Below are 24,680 nucleotides of genomic sequence, written 5' to 3' on the forward strand. Positions count from 1 at the left end.
CGCGTATCGAGTAGAAAAAATGTACAGCCAGATACAAACAATACTCATTGGTAGCTTTGCAAAATCTGTCTGTATAAATTTGTTTACTTGTTTGTTTTAGTGTATAAAAATTGACTTATAAACTCAGAACGATCGAAAAGCATTAAAAAATAGTAAAATTACAACTGCCCAGTGAGAAAAGTGAAATGTATTTACAATTACTAATAGGTCTGCTTGTGGTATCTTCGATGCCGGCAATTGGCGGTCGACCACTGTCTGACACCGTATACCTTGCGGTGGGCACATCAATTGATATAACCGCAAACAGCTATGGGAAAAATGTGCTGCGTACGTTCTGCTACCCGGGAAAATCACGTTCACTATTCAGCTTATTTGAGACGGTGGAGCTAATACTCTCCATAGATAGTGATGACTACTCAGAATATGGCGGGCGCTCGCCCGACGAAGTACTTAACCACTACAATGAAAAGCGTTCGCTATTTAGCCTCACGCTCTTCTCACAAAAGCGCCAAAATATTCAGATGTCTCCATTTGAGCAGCAGTGCATCGGCGTTGCCTCTAATCAGCCATACAACATCAGCCTAAGGCACGCAAATGTAGATATGTGGCGCTTGGTTCAGCTGGCCCTTGGCATGGCACTCTTCTGGAGCGCCAGTCGGTTGGCTAAGAACAACGTCTTCTACTACTTGGCCGGTATGGTGCTAGGCATTTGTGCCTCGTTACTAGTAATCATTGCTATCACAGCCAAGCTTTTTCCGCGCCGACCCATGATGTACGGCGTTTTAATCGGTGGATGGACTATCGGCCTTTACATACTCAAACAGCTATCGGATAACATTCGGGTCATATTGGTCACCTATCGCGAGTATGTGCTCTGGTATTTGGCGATTACTGGGCTGGTATCGTTTCTGGTATGCTATCGCATCGGACCGCCCAAGAATCCGCGCTCGCAGAACATTATCATGTGGGTGCTACAGGCAGTTGGCGCTGCAATCGCTTATTTTAGCAGCTGGCATACTAGTGCCTGCGTAGTGCTATTGGTGGTCGCCTTTATAGCTCATTATTGTCCGGAGTCGGTGCAGAAATACGCACACAGCATTTATAGACGCCGTTTTCCACCCAAACGTCGCCTACTTACACAGGAGGAATACTATGAACAGGCTGTCAATGAGACGGCACGCTCTTTGGCTGAACTGCGTGACCATGTCAATAGTCCGCACTGCCGTCAATGGAATATTATAAGCTCCTTACGCGATCCGATGCGCTTTGCATCCTTTGCAAATGGTGCACCTCATTTGTATGATGAAGAAATCGAGGATTACTCGCGGACCATTGAGGACTCGCTGGAAGGCGCTGACGAGGACGAGGTTGGTGACTATCTACACTCCAACATGTACTACCGACCCACAGGAAGGCGCCCCAATCAACAGCTCACTGCACCCATGCCGCCCTCATACCCAGTACATCCCTTGCCACAGGGCAGACAGCTTAACAACAACCATGACGACGACGACGAGGACAATGATGAAGATGATAATGACGATGACGAGTTTATGGATCAGGAGTAAATCAAGCCAGACTTAAATACACAAGACTCAATAGTTTATAAAATTCAGGAATTTTAGTTACCTAGTCGAGGCCAAAAAACATTTTTTCTTAGGACCCTTCTTTTTAGCTTGATGTTATTTAAATTATTGCTAGTGGACCATGGACCAACAACCATGACGACGCCGACAACGACGAGGACAGTGATGAAGATGACAATGATGAGGAGTATATGAATCATTAGTTAATCAAGCCAGACTTAAATACAGATGACTCAATTGTTTATAAAATTCAGGATGTTTAGTTACCTAGTCGACGCCAAAAAATATGTTTCCTTAGAACCCTTTTTAAATTATTGCTAGTGGATGATGAAGTGTATATATACATAATTATAATTTATAATCCATATATACCTAGAGAAGATCAAAGATACGTCAATACATAAATCAACCCTTCACTGCACAGCCAAACATCACCACGACAACAGACGATGAATAGGAGTAAGTTTTGGCAGACTTAAATACACAAAAAACTAGTTAATAAAATTCAGAAAGTTCAGTTAGCTAACCGATGCCAAAAGAAATTTTCCTTTAAAAATTATTTCTTAACTTAAATTATATAAATTGATTGCCTCGCAAAATCCTTTACATTAGTTTATAACCTTAGGTCTGACAGTGAAATTACAACAACGGCAACTACAGAAAATGACGATGAACAGGAGTAAATTTAGGCATACTTTAAAACATAAGACCTAATAGTTTATAGAATTCAGGAAGTTTAGTTACTTAGTCGAAGACAAAATATATTTTCCTTTAGAACTATTTTTGTAGTTTGATGCTACTTGAATTATAGTTTGTGGGTGGAGTGTACATAGATATTTTTAATTATATTAATTATACATTTTGGAAGCATCAAGTCCTATAAATCAACTTTTCACTGCCCTCAGCCCAAACAGTCAATACGTTACTTGCCTCAGCACAGACTGCAACACTACAAGCGCGAAAACAGACGATGGCGAAGTAATGAATACCATTCGACTCCCTAATTAATAAAATTCTGATTTCAGTTGCAAGCTTAACATAAGTTTCCCTAAAAACCAGTTCGTTAATATTGTTCATTTGTAAAAACTTGCATTCATATTATATATTTTAACTTTTACTTATAATAAATGATAAGAGGCAAACATTTTAACACAAGCAAATGTTTTAATTTAATAAAGGTATTGTTATTATCCAAATATAAATTATAATTTCCGTATACGAATTAGAATATATTTGTAACCGGAAGGAATTTTATCTGTGGGTATTTCCATGGTGTCCAACGTCCTTATCCGTCGCATACATAATTTTGGAAAAAAGCCAAACTGAAGGACATTTTTTTTTCTTCTGTTTAACACAAGGCTCTTTGTGAGTACCATATTTAGTGGTCAAATTAATATTATAAAGTTGATAGCGTCCCATGGGATCCAGCAATTACTTGAAATAGGAGCATCTATCTTAGTAAAGAGCTTGTCTCCTAAGCTCTTATCAGAGCTTCTTCAAAGTTCTGCTCCTCTTCATTAGGAGGTTGAGCAAGTGCTGCTCACTTAGGCGATCTCTTTACTCCAGTGGCAAGGACTAAAAAAATCGAGCTAAATGGATGCCAAAAATTAAACATTTGGTTACACATTCTTTGACCAAAAATATTTGTGGAATGACTGTCTTCATATATGTAGCATCTCGTAAATAGAGTATTACAAAGAAAATGACCAAAAACAAGAAAATACATTTATGAATTATTGAAGGTATTTCAAATGCTAATTGTTCAAATAAATGAGATGTAAATGTGTTTCTTAAATATCTGATATAAACGTTTGTTAACCTTTCTGTGGAAGCGGCCATATACAATTATCGTTCTGTCTCGCTCATTATTGTGTGTCAGTGGGTTATGCCATCTCACTCTTTTTGGATGGTACACTGGCAGCAATAAGCTACGTCTTGGACCAACTAGGTTTAACTGGTGTCCCGCTGGGCCCAGAAAGTGCAAATGCAATCCATCTGCTGCACATAGACCATTTTGATGCTGTCATCAACCTAGCGTGCAACTTATGTCTCCAGCAGTAAGAAAAATACTGCAGAATATTACTGACCATAACTGCAGGTTGCAGAGGCAATCCATGACTTGATTTCTAACAAAGATCATCGATGCAGGTCGATTTTGATGCGTTTTGGAGAGGTGTTTAGCATCGACCGCGGCTCAACGTGGATGGCACGCTTTTCACCGGCCATGCAGACCACTTTAATGCGTTTCGTTAGCTGTTCCATTTCCATGGGCATTTCATTGGCGCATTTCAGTGCCATTTCGGTCAGCGTGCGCTGTCGCTCGCGTCGCTCCCTGCGCGGATGCGGCACAATGAATCCGTTGTAGATTTGCAGCAACTGATCAATTGATAAGCTTTCGACATTCGGCACATACAATTCGCGCTGCAGAATACAATAACTGGTTGATAAATAACAATAACCTCGACATTGGCTTACCTTTCTTAGCTGCTCCAACATTTCTGCGCGTGTTGGTTCCACATACTGCATGTATTCCATTAAATCTATCGAAAGTGTGATCTGTGTAGGTGAAGAACATAAATATTCCCCAACTTAAAACTCAGAGCTGATAATAATTGCTGTACGGTTTCTAGTGAAACAGCTGACTTTCCTTCTTAGGGTTGCCACATGCTACGAAATAAATTTATGGATGCCACCGTACTTTTTATATATTATAAAAATGTAATAACATTTTATTTGCTATATATTCGTTGCCATCAGGTAAAAAATATTAGTTACGCAAAAATGGATAAGTGGCTTGTACATACAAGTCAGAGTCTGTTTCTTTTTGAAGTTAACCGAATTATAACCGCTGTAGTTCGCCGTAAAAATCTGTATTTCTCGTAGCTTTAGAACTACATTCCCCAAATTTGATACTTTCTGTGACGTCCATTAAATATTGAGTCATATTTAAGGTAGAACACTCCCGAAAAACGCCACGATTCGGACAGATCACAGTTTGAAAAAGTGCTGCACGAAAATCGATGGCACTATCGATAGTATCGTTGAGAAAAATGGATGGCCACTATCGGACTTTGACATAGTCGACCGTTGTTTATTTTGCACATCTTAATCACTTGATTACAAAATCTTTGCAAAAATATTTAGAAATATGTTCCACTAAATGTTAATGCAATATAAGCGGATTACTTTAAGCAGATGCATATACTTAACTCAAATTGGTGGGGGGGTGAGCATTATTAAATCTAATACTTATTATGCAATTGCCTCCTCTTAAAGGATGAAACAAACCATTTAGGGAAAATATTTAAGATTTCATTCGCGCAGTTCTTAACAGTTACAGCTATTGTAACAGACTATCGGGAGCTTAATAGTAGAGGTGAATCAAAATGATTTAATCGTTAACTACAGTCGAGTCGATTTTACCCGACTACGACGTTTCTACTTAGTGCACTCGTTATTTTTATGTGGACCAGTTCTGTCAACAATTTATTGCTTTGTAATGCATCAATGAAACAAGTTATGATAATGTCAATTATTATTAAATAATTTATATTTATAAATACAAAATTAAAAGTAATTAAAAATTTGTTAAGCATTAATATTAACAAAAAAATTTGTCTCTGCGCGGTCGTTTTCAATGGTCCTATCTCCGCACGGAATTATGTTGTTTACAAACATCAGAACTCCACGCGGTTATCTGTCGTTCGGAGCTATGTCGCATTATAACGACAAAGTCTTACGTAGGTCAACGGAAACATGTCTCTTAGATGAAATTTGACGTTCAAAGATTGCATGGTCGATATCTTTTTCTCTCCATAAAAATATATTGCATACCCGTTACAATGGTTTTGGAGACCCCACCGGCAACTGTGGAATTATTGCATTTGGAATATTTTTTTCGAAAAATCCAGCGCTCTTGTATAGAAATTGCGGGTGAAGGGGTTTTTGGCTTAAAGATGCTCACGAAAAGACCAACACTTGGTTCTTTATTTGATGTGCTTTAAACCCGTTTTCAAATACCAAATTTCAAAACATACCACGGGGGAATATTCTCTATTAGTATAATGTATACAGCTGTCTGTCTTGACAGATATTAAATTTGCGAAAATTCGTGAGCTCTGTGGGAATATTAATAAGCAATATTCTTAGAATCTTATCAACAACCAATGCAAAGAATAGGTTATAATAACAACATTGCTATAGTATTTCTCTAATGCTTAAAAACATAGGCACATGTTTCAAATATTTTTGGAATTAAAAGTTCCATGTGCTAATGTTGATTATTTAGCAATCTTTCTAATTCCATGTAGATGGACAAGCTGGCTCGAGGTATACCCAGACTTGCCCAGAGTTAACGAAGAATTTACTATTTCAATTTGTTAATGTCATTTATATTTTAATTCAAAAGTCCACAATATCGTTATTTAAAAAATCAATCAATCAAACACATTATTTTTGATGACGATCATTTAAAATATTTACAAAATTTATTTATGTACTATTAATTAACTTAAAATCCTCACACTACGCGTTATGGGGTTCGGTTCTAAATTACATTTTTCATCCATGTGTTGTTAAGGTACTAAATTATGATTGTACACGCTCTACACTTAAATAAAAAAAGAAATATTATATAATGTTACTTTCTTATTAGAATATCATTCTAATTGTAAAAGTAATAGCGGTACAGTAGTATATAAAGTAAAAATTACATACTTTTGAGAGCGCTTACATTATTTAATTATGCAGCATACTTTTAGGCTGCAGATGGATGTGGCGTAAATTGAACACTTTTAATGAAGATGATTGGGCAAATAAACACAATATTTCGGTTCTTGGCAGAAACAACCAAATAGATTGCATGATCAAAAACCGATTGAACCGATTTCAACGCGAGATTGTAACACGTTCAGCTCGTGATCTAAATGAATTATTATAGATACCCTCATGTCTGATATGTGATTAGTGCAACCAATGAACTACATTTTAAAGTGCCTCATCCTCGGATGTATACAATTATTTTGTAGTGCTCGTATGCAGGGAACGTAGCCCCGTTGCCTGTCTCGTCTCTTCCCGTCTCGCTTCTTTTCTTCTCATATCTGCTCGTCTCGCACATTGACATTGACGCTGACAGCGCTGTTGACGTCGCGTCGCATCGCGTCGCGTCGACGGGTTCCAATTTCCTTTTGCCATAATTTTTGGCACTTTATGTGCCAGTAGATAAGAATAATATGCCTGACTTTTGGGTATTTGGGTTTTCAGTTTTCGTTTCGTTTTTTATTCTTTTATTTTTGTTTAATTTAATGCCGTGAGCCCATTGAAAATGTTTGAAAAGGGTATATTGGTTTTCTGTAAATGTATGTAACAGGCAGAAGGAGATATCCTCATATTTTCATAATATTTTTCTTTAGAAACATAGGTTAGGTTAACATAGGCATAGGTTTTCTGCATACCGTATAGTATATACAGATTAAAAATATTTAGATCTTTTGAAACTTCCCTCCAATCTCCTCGAAATTTAAATAAACTTATTATTGAGCTTTGGTATATACACATTTTTGTAGGCCGTATTAGGTTCTGATTTCATAATTTCATTAATGGCGAACTATAATAACCAAAGTTAATCAAGAATACATTTCCCATCCACAGCCGCTGCAAAAATGAGCAGCAAGCGACATGTGTGCTTGTGTTTCTGTGTATGTGTGTTACAATGTTTGTAACGGCAGCTTGTCGCCGAGTTCAGGGTATCTGCTAGTCGGGCAGTCGAGTCTTACTTGATTTTTTTTTTGTATCGCTCTGTTGGGAAGGCGTTTAAGTGTTTAGTGCTAAACGTTTCCTTCTCACAGCAATTGATATGCGATTGAGGAACTCCTGCAGTTCTGGTTGCGTTATCCTTTGTCGTAGATACACATATTTGAAAAACGCTTCACGTGCGTTCAGGCAACCAAAGTGCTTGTCTGTCGAATTTGTCACTTCACTTGGCTGCAGTGTCTACCAATTTTACTCAAATATCATTTGGTGATCGTGTGAGTGTGTGCGTGTGTATACTTAGGCTCACATGCTGCTCAGACGAACAGAGCGCTCTCATCGGTAGGGGGTCAGACAATTGCCTAACTGTTGCTTTGGCTGCTGATTGAAAATTTTCCGTAAGTGCATTCAAGAATTAACTATGCCCATTTTTGTGAGTTGCCCCTGCTCTTGGCTGAGGAAGATAGTAGCTGAGCCCCTTAAGAACGGCACCAACACTCGGGCACACACACGCACACACATGGAAATGTTTCAATAGTTCATTGATTATGTTAATATGAAAATGCCGTCGGAGCTGTCGCTCCCCTTGATTAACCTTATCACTGGCTCGTCTCTTGTATTTTTTAGTCTTTAGGTCTGTTTGTTCTCTTCTAACTAACAGCAGAAACTCCAATCGAAACCGAAACCGAAATCGAACCGAAACCAAATAAAAAATCTGTTTCATAATCTTTATGTTGTTGCATTTTATGTATTGACAATTTTCCATTTCCCCCCGCTACCTCTCCCACTCTCTATCTCTTTCTCTCTCTCTCTGTCTCGCTATTTGTTACCCTGTGTTGCCTTACTGGAGCTAGTTGCTGTTTTTCTTTTTATAATCTGTATTTGTTTTTGTTTCTTTACCTTTGTGGGTTTTCCCGTTCACACGTTCCTCATGGAAAAATTTTATCTCATGTAATAATATATGTATGTATGTATACTTGTATATTGATCAGTTTTCGGTCGTTTACATGTAAATTTGGGCGTTTTTAGCTCAAACTTTGTTTTTCTTGGGGATTAAGTCGAAATGCTGACTAATATTATATTAAAATTACGATTACACGAATGTTAACGATCTTGTCTATATGGCTTTGAACATATGTTTTTCTTAATCAAATTTACCAAATGTGCCTAGATACATAATACAAAGTATAACTACGTTGTCTACCTTAGAACAGTAGTTACCTATGTATGTAGCATAGGTAAATCGGGACTAGTGTTATTATATATTCCATTCAAGTCGTTTCTGTAATGTTTATACGATTTTCTTACCAAAGTCACCAATAACTTTAAACGAGATAAAAAAAACATTTATATCATAAAAAATAAATGATGAATATAATTTTTAATGATTTTTCAATTTAATATCCAAAAGAAAGATCATGAAAAGACAAAGCGGCGTTCAATACACAGACGGTAACGATTTAACACTAGAAACTTATATTTTATTAGTTCTGTGGACTTCAATCTCAATTCCAAATAGATATTTAAGCTATACATGAGAGCAGGAGTTCAAGATGGTAAAGGCAGATTAATAATTTTTAAGAGCGGGAAACGGTTAGAGATAATAATGACTAAGAATTGAAACAAAAAACTTGGACTGGGCAGGGAAAATGCCAGCTGGGAATAACCAGAATAACCAGAATAACCAATAATATATAATTGTAGATCTATGATAACGCGTAAATCTCAGAGGTTGCAGCCAAGAAGAAAATATATTAATGAATAACATTATAAATTATGACTACTATAATTATTAATTAATTATTTATTAATTATTATTAATTTTAATTTAATTTACCGGTGTTCCAACCAAATGCAATCTTTGATTAGGATATACCTTAAAAAAGTTGTGTATACAAGAACTTTATATTCCGATCATTCCAATGGCAGCCATAAAATGTTGTGATCCGGCCGGTTCCGACATACGTACAACCTGCATGACGGACCTATGAAAGGTTTCATGGCGATAACTGTTAGAGGCGAGTTTGCACAGAAACAAGCTGACTGACAGACAGACTTGACGGTATCGACTTTGCTGTTGATACCGATCAGGGGGATATACATATGTATATGTACTTCAGGGGTTTGGAGATGCCTTCTTCTGTGCGTTAGACACTTCATGGAAAAATCATAATACCCTCTACAAAGATTCAATATTAGAGCGCAGTCCACAGTTCATACTTGGCAATATATTAAAATAGAAGCTTTCATTAAGTGATGACCCCTGTTAACTGGTAGCTCCTCACAGATGCATACAAACACACGCCTATGCATATGTGTGTACACACAGACTCACACACGCGCGCGTAGAACAGAGACCAAATGATCTGTGACTGGGTGAATTTCAAGTGTTTTTGTCAAGGCAAGAACTGTAAGTGGATACTTGGACAGGCACTTTTAGCTGTCATTTGTTCGTAATAAATATCGAAAAAAGAGAAAAAAATAAAAATAAAGGATCGTTCCGCTCACGATATTGAACATGTGTGTGCCGTGCCGAAATGAAGCAATTATATTGTAAAATTAACAAAGAAGGAGAGAGTATCCACTGGAATAGTGTGTAGGCGTGCCTGCCCAATGGATAGCCGAAAAGTCAACAAAAAAAAATAATATAAGAACTAACAAAGGCAAAATTATTGTCAACACATGGAAAACGTCTCCGCGTTGGCATTTCCCTTGGTTTAGGAATCTGGAATACGAGAGGATGCTCAGAGCTGCAGCAAAATTATGAATATGCCTACTCAGAGGAATCTTCTTCATGAGCTTGGTCGTCGTCTTTGTCTTGGGCGCTGCCGTTGGCAGAGGTCAATAACATTTTGGAAACAATTTGCATGCTTTGACTCTGTACTTAGAGGGGCAGCCTTTTGTGTGATGCATTGAAATTGAAGACGCTATGCCTAAAAGAGACGCAACTTCCTTCCTTCCGCAGTAGCTGACTGTGGCCGCAGCCTGTGCCTCGACCCAGACATGACCAGGACCACTTCCTCCATAAAGCAACAGCAAACAAAGGCCGCGACGCGCTCGGAATCTGCTTTCATACGCAGATGAGATCGTCTACAAAGCTTTGCCCAAAGGAAGCGGCCTCATCACCATCATCATCATCAACAACATCCTCATCAGCATCAGCAACATCATTAACATGTTTAGCAGAGCGGCGGCAACCGCCACCATCGCAACCAGCTCCGTTTCGCTCTTCTCTCGACTTGGTTCGACTTCGGCTCACATAAAACATGTTAATGTTGCAAGCTGCAATTTTTGCGACGCCGCCGTCGTCAGAGTTGTCGTCTTCCTTTCGTTGTGCTTCGTCTTGTTATTATACCCTTACCGAAGCCGGCCAGTCAAGTTTTCTATAACGCTTTTCATCAACACAGCTCTGCAAACTAGTTTAGCAGAGTGATCAGCATGCAGTTTTTTTAAAAGATATTATTTTCTCTTAAAAATATGTTCTGCTGGAGAAATACGAAAAAGTAAGGTTATTTCTTTAAAAAAATAATAATCTTTTTTTGTCTCTTTATTATTCTGGTCGTTCATGTACTTACAAAAATGTATAATAACGATATTAAATAGAAATGTCCTTCCTTTAATCCTTGGGCATAAAATAAATTTCAAAATTTAAGCACTAATAAATACAAGAAATTTACAATAGTTTTCTAGTTTGGTCTGACGTCCATCGCTTATTTAAGAATTTCCAAATTGGGCACTTAATAATTGCTGCAACCAATGGTTCGGCTCTTGGTTCACAACACTAATTTAGATTTGGTTCCTGAACCGATGTTTTTCAAAATCATAGCTCATAATATATTTTTGATATATTGTTAATGCTAATGTTGACGACCCTTCTATTTTTAAAATATTTAATATAAATATGCAAATATTCCAAAAGGGTTTTTAACCAAGCTCTGTTTGGCGCACAATTTGTTGGAGTGTGGCTTGGTCAATATGTGATTATTTGGTTAACAGCTTAAGCACGCCGTCTTCACCCACTCTAACAATAGAACATCCTTTATTATTGTATTGTTCATTCGTTTAGAACTAATGTTTGGCCTTTTTTTGTTTGGCAACTAATTCAATTCCGTTCAAAGATAAAGAGAATACCGTAAATTCATTCAAATCACTTCAAAATCTATCCGCACTTAATAACTGCATGTGCGATTTAAGTTGGTTGCGCCTAAGCATGTCGTAATTCTCATTAAAATAGTATTAAACAGAGAAGGCTTTTTCATGAAATATTTAGGCGCAGCCAACTTAACGACGTGGGTGAATTGATCATGAATTTCATTTGAAAACAAAGGGCACCCAAGCTTCGTCAGGTTGGGTTCAAGTTTTTCTGCTTGTTTTGGTTTTCACAGCGAACCGGACCACAGCTTGCAGCTTCGATAGCGTCGGCGTCTGTTGTGTGTGTGTGTGAGTGTGGTGTGCTTACAACATAATTTTAACCTATAGCGGCAATGGCAAGTACAGTTGAGGTTGCGTTGAGCCAAGCAACAGGCAACAGGCAGCAGGCAACAGGCAGCAGGCAACAGGCGTCTGTTTCGACTTCGCTTAGGTCTTTGGTCTGCCCCTGCCGGTTGCCGGGATGACTCAGGCGGGGTTTGCTATGCAAAAAAAAGTAATAATAAATAAAATGAAATAAAAACGATCTCGTATAGAAAAGAGAACCAAAACAAAAGCACAAAAATACCCAACCCCGTGGCAATGCCCCCTTATCCCTGTTGTTGCCATTTACTCGCCCCAGACAGCAAAAAAGAAGACGCCGCGTCTGCTTTGCTGCCGTCGAAAGATGTTTTTGTTTTTCAGTTGTCTCTGCTCTCTGCTCTATTGATGGTTCTATGGATTGGCAAGGCAGACCCGAAAGCCCAGCGCTTACGGCTGCATTTTGTCCGCCAAGGTGGGCAAAGTAGATCAACAGCTGTCACCTGGAGAGCCGTCCCTCGAGCCGAGCGGCTGGCAAGCAGAGCAGGAACAAGTTTCTTAATGTTGCACATGGAGGAGATCCTTTGTCCTGACTGCGTAATACTACAGAGCCCAGTTAGTTGCCCAGTTGGATTGTCGCTTATTAGTTTCGTGCATCGTCGTTGCATTCACAAAATTATGATGGTTGGCAAATTGCTTTGGACTCGGACAATGCACTTGCGTGTCCTCTGGCCATGCACCATATGGCTGCCGCTGCCGCTGTCGCTGCTGCTGCCGCTGCTGCTGATGCTGCCGCTTAATGTGGCAGCGATAATGCTGTACGCCCGCCTGTCGTCCCTCTGCACGATCCGTGTCATTCACTCAAGTGGCGCGCCCTACTTCAAAAGCCAGCGCCAAACTAGAGCTTCCAATCCAATCATAATTAGTTGAAACCGGTAATGAAGTTGTGTCCGACCTGGAGCGGGGAGTTGGCGAGCGGGGTATCTGCACTAAGTATCTTAAGTGGGCTCAAGTGCGGCTCGAGCGCCAGCACGCGATGATAAGCTAATACACTTGATCCAATGATCCGATGATCCAACTTATTCCATATTCAAACTGAACTCTAATCTGCCTAAACTATCTCCTTCGTCACAAATGCAAATCTTAACTCCAATTTGTAGTCAATTATGTTAAAATCAATGGTTGATCTTCGAAGTTTCCATATTTGGAACTGGAAGATATTTAGATATGTATTTTTTGGACTCTGCCAAGTTACATATTACTACCCGTTCTTTTTGGAAAATTATTCATGATTATATTATTTGTATACCCTGAACCAATTGAAAATCGTTAAAAAGGCTATAACAATATTGTGCGTATGTGAATAGCAGGCAGATGAAGACTTCTCCAACCCCATAATATACATATATATGTATATACTCTTGCTCAGCATCAGCAGTCTTAAATGTTAATGGTTAATCTTTGAAAATGAGTTTAAGCCGAATGGATCTTACGGTTTGGGCTGTGCGTTGATACCCTTCAATCAGTCAGCCAGGAATAAACACTTGGAATTTAATAAATGTTGGTTACTTAAAATAATTAACAGTTTTATACACAGTAACATTTAAACAACCAGAACATTAGAATCTGCGTAATTTTCTTTGATAATTTCCTAAGTGCAAACTTTAAAGATTTAAATAGAATAAAGGACTTAGAAATATTATAAAAACAAGCGGGCGGAAAGGCAAGCCATGTTTAATTTAATAATAATTTAAAAGATTTAAGTCAAATATTGGTTTTAAGTTTATATTTAACGAGAAGGTACGGATATCTTCGGCGTCCTAACGTCCTGGCAAGGAACCTGCCAAGGAGGCGAATAAGAAGGCGACTGAAGAGGACCTACCCAACTGACCTAGTCGATCGGTATATATAGGTCAAAAACTGCATTAAATACCTCTAAATATGTTTCTGTGTATATATGTACATATATATGTCTAATCTGTTAAACTAATTGTAAATCCACAATTTTCGATAAGCTAAGTAAGTATGTCACTCTGATAAAAGTTGCTAACGTAGAGTAACAGGATACCAGATTTCAAAATAAACAAAATATATTAATAAAAAAAAAATAGATTTGCAGGCATTTGCCTTCCGGTTTGCATATATCTTAGAAAGATCTAAATGCTGGCTTCGATGAAAATATCTATATTTTTCCACATAAAAACTCATTTTGATCATATATAAACAGCATATATTAAATAGTGAATGCCGGGTTCAGTCATGATATAAGATACAAGAACTTAATTTAAGCCGATCGTTCCCATAGCTGCTATGTTAATAGAGTTTTGTATATATATATAAGGCGCATGGTGAAACTAATAAATGCCGAGTTTGGTCTAGATATATTGATAAACCTTAAGTTGTTCATGCAAAAACCAATTTTTGGACCGATCGTCCCTATGACAGATGTATGATATGTTCCGATACAGTGGGCTCCGAAATATGTACGGCCTACAGCAGATAGAGGGACCTATGCAAGGTTTCATAGCTTTAAAACTGAAAGACTAATTTGGACGGAAACAGGCGGACAGACTCGGGTGTTGGTGCTTATCTAGAATATATACTTTTTGGATTCGGAGACCTTCAAAGCTTTATAGGCTTCCTGACGAAATAATAATACCCTCTACAATGGTATAAGCAATTAATTATTTAACAATATTTTTGCTCTGTTAAGATATGAGTTGAATTTCCCCATAAAGGACTCTAAAATAAATTCAGCTTAGGATAATCAAAAAGTGTCCATAATTGATGGCCAAGGATGGAGACCTTGACAACTTACTTAGCTCGACTTTTACATAGATACTGTGCCTGTTGGCTGAACTGAACGTCCTTTAATCTCCAATGGGACCATTATCTATGTGTTGACGAGTGCCAACACTCGTACCTAATCCATGGGTTTGTCCTGCTGCTAATCCAATACTGACTCTGCCAGCTGTTGCCAATGTTGGATACATGCGTTAGTAGCCATTCGGTACTGGGCAAAGGACTCTCGAAATACCCAGCGGGTAGGTAGCAGGAGAAGCAGAAGGTAAACAGCAAACACTTCAAGCAACAACAGCCATCAATCTAGCCGCAAAGCCGCAAAAACAACATGCTGTGCAGGCTGTCTGATCAATCATGCAACACATACGAAAGTAAACCACTTTTGCATGTGACATAAAATCAATGGTATCGACATAGAATAGCTCACTCTGCACACACACACGCACACACACGTCTTAATGCTTGCACTTACAAGGACAACCTTTACCTGGACCTGGTCTAACCTCTTGGCCGTGTGGCAAGACTTAATACTTAAGTTGTCAACGGCAAGAGGCAAGCACGGAAAGGTGTTACCCAAAATGATGACAAGCAACTGCGGTCAGCGATGGCATGTAATTAGCCCAGGTCCCAAGACAATGTGACTGGCCCTAAGCTGGCAGGGGGCCGCATTACTTCTGCTTACCTAGACTCAACCGATACACAACATCCATAAGTATGTGGTTACACACAATTTACAGATTTACATGTGGCTAAAATCTTGGCGGTGGCAGCTGCAGTAAAATGTTGCAATAGTTGCTCATTAACACAGATCTACGAGTCCAAAACATGATCTAACGACCCAGCCCACCCTTTGACAACAAAAAAGCACCGAACTTGAATGAATCTGCTTCTTCGTATTCTTCTTCTTGTTGTTGTTGTTGTTGTTATTGTTGCTGTTTGACTGAAGTTCAACAATGGTTCAGACTTTCTTTTTGGGGCCGCGCGTCGCGTTGGTATATTCTTTTCACTTAATTGTCTTTTGGCTGCGTTGGGCCATATTTTTATGGCATTTATACTTAGAACATATTATATTGTATCAGTGCATGTATTTGTATTTGTATCTATGTACATATCTGCGAGTCTGCGGTTGGCAATAGCACCGGGCCAAACACATTAACCAACCTATCCAAATATCTTGTGATAGTTTTTTAATACCCTAAGTCAATTGAAATTCAATAAATATTGGTATAATGTTTATGTGAAAATATTGAAGTTTCAAATATCCTATGTTGAAATATACCATACGCAGGAAGAGTTTTTTATTTGTTTTCGAAGTGTGACTTGAAAATTTCGAGAGCTAGATAAACTTTGTATGCAGGTTCTTGTATAGTATATACCGATTCAAAATAGTTCCCCTTTTGAGCCTTGTGCTTTATTATGTGCACAATTTGCGAATCCATATTGAGACCCTGAAAATTTCATAAGGATTAGACCATTAACACCGTAGTTAAATTGGAATTGGCATTTCCCATACGTAGGAAAATAGAAGAAGAAGAAGCACAGCTGCTAAATAAAACGTGCAGCTTGCGGCGTGCGGGTGTATATATTTTTTTTTCGCGTGTTTGTAGAAAGTTGAAATGTTTGTATCGCAGCTCGGCGCTGGGTACAGGGTGTCCTCTAGTCGCGCACTCTCGACTAAAACACGCTTACTTGTTGGTGCTGCTTTTGTTATGCCACACGTAGCAGCAAGTGATAATGATGATTAAATTTACCGTAGAGTGGCGACAAGTGTATGTGTCGTGTGTCGTCCACAAAATGTCATTGAACCCCTTGTCAAGCAGTTCCCCACAAAAATACTAACCGAAATTATTGAAAGCTAACAACATATTCGTAAATGTCTTCTACTTATCACAAGAAGCGCGCCTTCTTTTATGCTGCTTTGACTTTTCTTGCCACTCTCTCGCTCGCTCGCTCTCAGTCCGTCTGCCTTTGCCTCTCACTCACACACGTGCTGAGTTGTGCACATACTCTTTCGATTTTCTTGACACAAATGAAATTGATTGCCATTTGACGTTTTTCAGAAAAAACCAACGCGTATGGCAAAATAAAATGTGTCCATCAGCCAACAGTTGCCTCAAATACCCTACCCCACGCCGAGGTGTAGACAATTAAAGTATTTAATTGTAAGTTGAGCCTTATTTGAACTTTACAATACTTTTAGCTAGCCGGTATTACCAGGTATATAGGGTACATTTTGAATATTTCGTGTCGGTCGAAAAGTAAAACTTATAATAGGACTCTAGTTGAGAGCCATAACTAAGATATACCTGAAATTGAGGAATACGTCAATAGGCACGCTTGAGATAGTCCACAATTTGCATATAGCTAACACGTTTGGACGCGATATTTCATTTCCTATAATGTGGGCCTATGGGAAGATGAAGCAGCCGCTGCTTGAAGTGGGGAAGCTTGTGTATCGCCTTATCAGCTGCTTTAATCAACTTTTGTAAAGATTTCATAAGTTGATTTGCATAAAGGTAGAAGATGTGTCCGGGTATTGGCATAGCTATTGTCAATTGGCGCCTCTCTTTGCACTTCTCATCCAACACATAGCGTGTGGTGCGAACCTCTCCCACCTTAACGTAAATGTATCCGTGAATATATGTATTTTAAATATCGACCCTTACATCATTTACCGTTTCACTTTCGCTAAACATCAATTAAGGGCGCCTTTATGAACATAAAATAACTTATACAACCTCCAAAATGGGTTCGCATGCTCTGCTCAAGCTCGTACTCTATACGCACTATTGATGTAGTCGATGTGGTAGAGCTCTTACAGTTCATAAGTAATTAGGTAGTCAATAGTTGCGCTATCGTACTAGACTTCAAGAATGCCGGCCCATTTCATTTTAAGTTTATGCCTTATCTTTTTTTTTCAGTTTTCAGCTGTTGTATTTTTTGTGCTTTTTTCATTAGTTTCGCCAATATATGAGACGATAGTCTTGCACTTGAGGCTTTTCCTATGATAAATTACTTAATGAGCAGAGCTTTGCAGGGGTGCGACTGGGTAATGTGCCCCTCGGTAGACATCGAGCTACAGATATATGCATATTATATAGCTATATATATATATATATATATATATATGTATGTGTATATAGTATTTAAAATTAGTATTTCTTTGGCCTGTGGGCATGTAAGCACGTTTGTGTGTGTCTGTGTCAGTCAACTTGGCCCGACTATTTCTGTTAGTTGTTTCGGTTGTCGCGACAAATGTTTTTTTGCTTTTGGCTTGTCAATCTATTTAGTGTCAGGCGCGCATTTTCCAATGGAAAATTTGACTAATTTTCTGCCCTGGGGGTCGAAGACCTCTTGACGAGCGCCTGAATACAAATATGAATACTATATGAGTGTTTGCCACAAACGCTCACAATAAATATAGTTTTAAATGATATATTTGAAGGGTGTATGACTAAAAAGATACCCTGTATACAGGGCGCAAGCACGGTGGCTCCCTTTAATAGTGTTAGGTGTTTTTCATAAAATATTATGGCTATAAACATGAAAGAAAACAATCGGTTTTAAAGGGGGAAATGGGAAAGTAATGATGTATTTTTGTTTACAACCATCCTTAAAATGTTGGCACTACCGATCAAGACTTCAAACTGGATTTGAAGCGAACCGGTTTAAACTTGGATTTCAAATTAATATTACAATTTGAACCTTAAACCAAACCAAACCAGTTGCCCAGAAAAGAGCCGCTTCTCTTTAAATCTTTATTGATTGGGCAAAACCTTGGGATTATGGATGTGGAAAATTAGGTTCCAAGCCAAAACTAATGTGTATTTAGCTCTACGAACAATACGCGACATATTCTAAATGAATTGGGATCAGTAGAGCTCCTGTTTGCCCTTGATCCGATCCCAAATCAAATGGGTTTCAATGAGCCGGTCGAAATAAGATTCTGCTTTAGAAAGTGTGACAGACAGATCGGCTAGACGGTTGCTGTTACGTACATTTCCACAACTCCATAATGCCTCATTAATGCCGTTTAATATATACAGCGTATAAATATGAAAAACACTAAAAACAATCAACGGGCCTGCAATATTCATAATTGTGAGCGCATAATTAGCCAAAAAATGTGTCTGGACTCTGGCGATGTTACATATTCGCCAATTAAGCGGCAATCAACATGCCCATATTTTGACTAGAAGTGCGGTCTGGGCGGGGAGGAGGAGAGCTGGCGGTCGGGTGGTTGCTAGGGCTCATCATTAATATATATTTTGTGGTGTGTGCGTGCTGAAATTAAAAACTCGTAAAATAGCAACAAACGTAAATTGAAGCGTAACAAGCATTTAATGGCTCATAAAAAGGAAGGCAACTACAAGCCCTACTATTTCACACACACACACACACACACACACCTAATATAAGAGACCTATTTGGCAATGGGAACAGCTATGGCATTGCTGACAGCATAAAATCAGCCCAAAAGTGTGCTAGGCATTTGTTTAAGTAAATAAACGTTTAAAATTCGCAACTATCGGAGTCAAATTTATAATTAAGCATATTGCAACTATGGATCTTAATATATATCTATATAAAACTATTTGTTCTGACTGACTGACTGATTGATTGATTGATTATAAGCGCACAGCCCAAACCGCAAGAGCTCTGAAGCTGAAATGTTAACTGTAGCTAACTTATGACTTCGAAAGGCACGATAATACATGGTTTTTACAAATTCCACCCGCACGTGTGAAATCGCCATGAAATAGCCATCCCATCGGCGTCAAATACATTTTAGAAGATCTTTGTTCAAATAAATTTGAAATTAAGTTTCTATAAAAACTTTACTTAACACTTTACTCCACACTTTTCGGTGGAAATGTGGGTCAGTTGGGTTCAAGTTATGTGGTTAAAGAATTCACTTGAATGTCCTAAATGTTCACTAAAAAGCTATTCTATGTTTGTTAGAATCGCTTTCTATTCGGAATACAATCAACAAACATTTGCAATAAATAAAACCATTTTTAAGAAATTCCGCTTACAGTTACTAACGATAGAGGTATATCAACTGATCAGATACTGAAGATCTGTAAGTGCTTGGACAGTGCAGAGGGATATATACCCTACATATCACGGTTATGGGATCTCAGTTTGCTGATGTTCGTCCATTTAATGATCGATCGATTGCCTGGCCAGCAGAGCAGATTGCAAATTCGTTCAGAATTTTCACAGCCCAGGAAAGGAAAGATGCAACACGCCGTGTTATGCGGGCCGTGAATGGACAGTTGAGGGGATGGTGGCTGTGGGAGAGAGCATGTTAGTATTATGATATGTTTTCTTTTATTTATTTTCTCTGGCTACACACTCTTGCTTGGTATAGGGGCAAATCCTGGATGCTCCATATGATGGGTGCCCTTTCCCTAAAGTATATACGATATGCGTGTATGCGTCTGTGTGTTCGTGTGTTCGTGTGTGTGTGTGCGTGTGGTTGTATACATTTTTCTTTTTGCAAGGTATTGGCAATTTTTGCCATTTGCTTGACTTTCTTTTCAAGTCTGTCGCGTTGCCTGCATGTTTGTGGTTGCTGTTGTTGTTGTTGTTGGCTTTCAGCCTCTGTTTTGCTTTCGGGTTAAACATTTCGTGACCTGCATTTTGTTTAAAATAAATTGGTCTCCGAGCCGGGCCAGACATATGGCATGCATGTGGCGCACGTACAAACCACTTCACTCCTTTCAATTATGTGCGAACCGAAAAATACCAATACACAAGCAGTACACATACATACCGCATACACTGTCATATGCACTGTGAGGCACTGCGGCACTCCAGACCCCAACTCCAAATCGCACGCCTTTTGGTTCTCCTTCTCCTGCAGCGACTTTGCGCTTGTTTTTAATTACAGCTGCAAATTTGCGCGAATTCGCAAAAAAAAATGAAACAAAAACACGTTACCAGCTCGAAGATACCCTGTACTCAGCTCTGCAATGCCGTAACATTCACTCGTTTTAATCTCGAAAAAAAAAAACTATTTAGAAAACAAGACGCGCTTTAAAGAACATAATAGTTGTTAAAATTGACTTCCGTTAAAATTATATGGACACAAATTGCTTTAAAAAACTCGTTCGATTTTTGCGATTTTTAATTTAGGCTTTAAACCGAAACAAAATGTTGGATGGTTCGGTTCACGACTCGAATGCCTGGCCTTAGTCAGGGCTCGTGAAACTGGTTTTTCATTTATATTTAAAAATTTTCAATAGAACCCATATTTATTTTACTTATTTATTTATCAAAAATAAGTTAGCTTTTATATTCAGGATACTGGAACCAAAATTCGGTTCGGTTCAGGTTAAAGTGCGACTCTTCTTTCTTCAAATCCAATTTTAGGCTCGGTTCATTGTGAACCGAGTGAAGAACTGGTTATTCTAGCGGGCAGATATTGGACATTGAGGGATCTACTCAGATTGACTCAGTTTGAAGACTCGTTGAGATACCCATTTGCAATGGGTACAGGGTATACAAATGAAACAGCTACAGAAAATGCTTATGACACGATCGGGGGATCGTGAGTGTCACTTGCCATTCGTGGGATCCGAATCCGCAAGCAAATCGAAGCCCAGTTAGAGCTCCAGTTGGAGTTGGAGTTCGAGCTGGAGTCCGTTGTGCATACAACATATCAACACCCAGTCGAATAAGATGTCGCGATCTGTGCATCTGTCTGACCGTCCCGTCTCAATATTCTCTACAGAAAGCTGAGTAGGTCGGCCGACCTTGTACAGAGGTTAGTTGATAAAGCAACTGAACATAAAATACTTATAAAATCACTCGCACACTTACTCCCCCATCCCAGGCCCCCACTCGATGCGAGATAAAATGCGCTGTTAAATGCGTCAGTGATAGTGACAGATGATGATAATGGATAGCGGAAGAGCGTAACCGAGCATGACGACATCTTGCTCAGTTCCCATGGCTCTTGTATACGAATACGAGCAGAACAGCGTAAAGGATCTTTGGCTGATCACGATCAACAAGTGTGATCACTTAATTACTTCCTCGGTGCAAAACTGAATTGTTTGCTTATGCTGACTAAGCAGAGTGATTCTTAACTATTACAGAAGTAGTACACTAACCTCTGGCTAACTGCACTTGAGTAGAGAATGGTTAACAAAGATTTTGTGTAAACATTTATCTACCAAAAGGAGGCATCCTCATAGAAGGAGGCATCTGCCAATCCATAAAGTAGATATATGCTAGATCAGCATCAACAGCCGAGTTGATTTGTCCGTCTGTCTGTTTGTTTGAAAACCAGTTTCTCGGTTTATAAGCTCTCGTCTTGAAACTTTGCAAACAGTACATATACCGGATCGGACCGGCTGGATCGTACTAGTCAATCATGTATCTGCCATATGAATGATCAGTCGAAAATTATGTTCTTGTATGAAAAAGTTAATTGCTTATCAAGTTCCAGTTGAGTTCTAAATGCACTCATACAATACCATGGACTGCGATAGTTGCAGCCACAAACGATCAGTTCTGTAGAATCGATGTAGCCCACATACCCACTGAGAGAAATGAGGAGAAATTAATTGATAAAGAGAGAGGCACACCCAATGACAAATACTAATGATACCTACGACTCGGTGCTTGACTGTGATGATACGCGTATTTATATACTATATTCATCTGCGTCAGTTCTATAACATTCCAAGAAAGAAATTTCGTTTGCCAATGACAATAAGCTGAGGCTGGTCGGCGGACGGCGGGCGGCAGGATGGGGGTATTCTGGTCTCTGATCTACAAGCGCTCTTTGTGTTCGCGATTAATTTATGCTGCTTTTTTGATTGATGATTAATCCAGACTTTGACTTTTGGCATTAACAGCCCAGCCCAAGCGAACAAAAACAGCAGCAATTCAAGGCACCAGCAAATGTAGTTCTCATGTGGACTTGCTTAACGAATGGAACAGATCAGCTAGCCAAGCCGTAAACGTGCTATCTTGAGAATAGGGTATATATGTATATGTATATATCTATGTGGTAGATACTTAAGAAAATTCTTCATTTATGCAAGAAACAACTGCACACAATTGTAGATGCAGAAAAGTAAAGTGTGGTACTTCACCTCAACAGAACGTTTCACAGAGATCAATTGCTTGCGGTTAGGGTATTTCAGATTCGTTGTAACACTCGAAAGCCTCGGCTTTTTAATTGTAATTGCAAATATGGGCGGAAGCAAGCGCTTTTGAATGGATAGCAGCAAGCGCGATGTAGGAAATCGGGGTTACGCATAAGGGCAGGCCAGCTCAAGATCGTGCCTGCTTGTGCCTGGGTAAGGGGAAGTATCCAAGTTGTAACCACAGACCCCACATAAATTCATACACACACACGCGCAAGAGCACAACGACGCTTTTATGTCACTGTGAGAAATACTTGAATTGCGCACTTTAAAAAATACGTAACAAATAATTTTGGACTTAAGCCTAAGCTTAAGAAATTGGCCTAGCTTTGATAGGGCTTGCACTTGCCTCACTCTGCGTGCTACCATCCAACATTCCCCCGAGATCAAATTGATTTTGACTATGCAGAAACGTTTTATCGGGCCCCAGGGTACGACCAAATATTGGCCATCAAATAATTATTACTTGAAGCAAACAAATAAATACCTCTCTTAAGCAATTTAAGCCTGCCGAATAATAAATACCCTTATGTACATATAATACTAATGATCTTACAGCTAAAAGCATTCATTAAATTCTTTAAGAGCAGCTCTAAGATCTGTTGTACATCATTCTCAATTTCAAAAAGTATGAGATATTCTGCTCCGATTTTTTTTATTAATTGATCTACTCCGTAGCTTGCTACAAGTTTTAATCTAGAAATTGACGAGGTTGAGGTAACAGAAAGAAAAACTTAACCTCAATTCTTCTTGGTACGTGAGAAACTTCTTTTTAGAAGAATCTTTTCATCTTAGTAAATATATGTATATTAAAAATTAATTTTAATATTATTAATTATATTTTAATTATTAATGATAATTGTTAATATTATTAATAATTGAAAAATATGACTATTAATATTAATATTATTATTATTGTTAGTATTTTTAACAGTAGAGGATATAGATATAAACTATCCATTAAACATTTATCGAACAACTCTAGCTACTATAACCTTCGGCTAAGACAATACTACATCTATGCTCCAGCCGGGGACTTGAGCCCTGATCTGCGTGGTTGCATTCCCTGAATGACTGAGAGACTGCATATAAACTTATTCATCCTGTACAGCCTTCTGATAAAACAAGATGATCTATTAGTTAATGCTAACTACAACTGACTGTACAGACTGTACAACATAGTACATAAAACTACCAGGTAGTAGAAACTCATGTGCATGGGCACGTATGTATATACAAAACAAAAAAAAATGTATATGTACATACATATGTGCGTGTTTGTTGTATTTCTGCGAAATTGGGTGAACAAGCGTTCTTCACTGTTCGACAACCCTCCCGGGCAATTGGCATATCAAAGGTTATACCCAGAAACATTGACGTCGACCCGCATGGTCCGGTATCGTATGCATAATCAGCTAAAGTCGTGTTGTGCCTGGGCTCATTTTATAGCACTCCTAATGCCCATTATGTGCACATTATCAAACGAATAATACTATGGGGAATTTTTTGAAAAATTAACAGAAAAGGATTTTCCAATATATTTTCGATTTTTACTTCTAAGTACGTAATTCTGAGCTTCAACTGGAAATAAATTAAGAATGCCCGACAGTGGGTATACCCAAATAAACCAGATCCGAGCTGCAAATAGAATGCAAGCTTCAAGTCTTAAAAAAAAATGCAGGATTAATTTATGAAATACAAATCAATATCTCTTAAATCGCGCTTTGTTCCGTGAATACTATACGAGAACCTACTTACAAAAATTAAGGGAAATAATAATTTTTATTTTTATTAATATAATAATTATTTGTATTAATCTAAGCATTCTTTTTCGAATGATGCTCTTACCAACTTATGAGCTTGGTAGAAATAAGTTTTTTGATCTAATAGATTACATAAAGCAGTTGTTGCCAAGGGTCACTTTATGGCC

The 24,680-nt window shown here is 38.4% G+C and overlaps 2 protein-coding genes across 5 annotated transcripts; one reads left to right on the forward strand and one right to left on the reverse strand.

Annotated features, from left to right (window-relative positions):
• Window positions 1–39: 39 nt before the first annotated feature.
• On the forward strand, window positions 40–2,731 carry Nemp (Nuclear envelope integral membrane protein). Of its 2 annotated transcripts, XM_064699569.1 has the most exons (2): window positions 40–1,367; window positions 2,492–2,731. In XM_064699569.1, the coding sequence occupies exons 1-2, from the start codon at window positions 186–188 to the stop codon at window positions 2,588–2,590; spliced, it is 1,281 nt and encodes a 426-aa protein (XP_064555639.1). In that variant the 5' UTR covers window positions 40–185; the 3' UTR covers window positions 2,591–2,731. The 2 variants fall into 2 exon arrangements, with proteins under 2 accessions (XP_064555639.1, XP_064555638.1); XM_064699568.1 differs by having other exon boundaries at window positions 42–2,643.
• Window positions 2,732–2,735: 4 nt separating this feature from the next.
• On the reverse strand, window positions 2,736–4,486 carry LOC135440424 (uncharacterized). 3 transcript variants are annotated; one of them, XM_064699574.1, is made up of 3 exons: window positions 4,062–4,486; window positions 3,674–4,007; window positions 2,736–3,175 (listed from the first exon to the last, which is right to left on the reverse strand). In XM_064699574.1, exons 1-2 carry the CDS (start codon window positions 4,119–4,121, stop codon window positions 3,723–3,725), a joined length of 345 nt encoding a protein of 114 aa, XP_064555644.1. In that variant the 5' UTR covers window positions 4,122–4,486; the 3' UTR covers window positions 2,736–3,175; window positions 3,674–3,722. The 3 variants fall into 3 exon arrangements, 2 of the variants coding, with proteins under 2 accessions (XP_064555644.1, XP_064555642.1); XR_010438298.1 differs by having other exon boundaries at window positions 2,738–3,175; window positions 3,406–4,007; window positions 4,062–4,485; XM_064699572.1 differs by lacking the exon at window positions 2,736–3,175 and having other exon boundaries at window positions 3,233–4,007; window positions 4,062–4,485.
• Window positions 4,487–24,680: the final 20,194 nt, after the last annotated feature.

The sequence above is a fragment of the Drosophila montana genome, unplaced genomic scaffold, assembly GCF_035044405.1.
Source record: "Drosophila montana isolate Dmon_TW-CO22-7 unplaced genomic scaffold, ASM3504440v1 contig_1624_1, whole genome shotgun sequence".
Taxonomy (NCBI): domain Eukaryota; kingdom Metazoa; phylum Arthropoda; class Insecta; order Diptera; family Drosophilidae; genus Drosophila; species Drosophila montana.

Excerpts from the sequence above, each read along its gene's own strand:
- Nemp (XM_064699568.1), top strand. The coding sequence starts at position 186 with ATGTATTTACAATTACTAATAGGTCTGCTTGTGGTATCTTCGATGCCG.
- LOC135440424 (XM_064699574.1), bottom strand. The coding sequence starts at position 4,121 with ATGGAATACATGCAGTATGTGGAACCAACACGCGCAGAAATGTTGGAG. Across the intron at positions 4,008-4,061 it reads TGTTGGAGCAGCTAAGAAAG|CGCGAATTGTATGTGCCGAA; the intron begins GTAAGCCAATGT and ends TGTATTCTGCAG.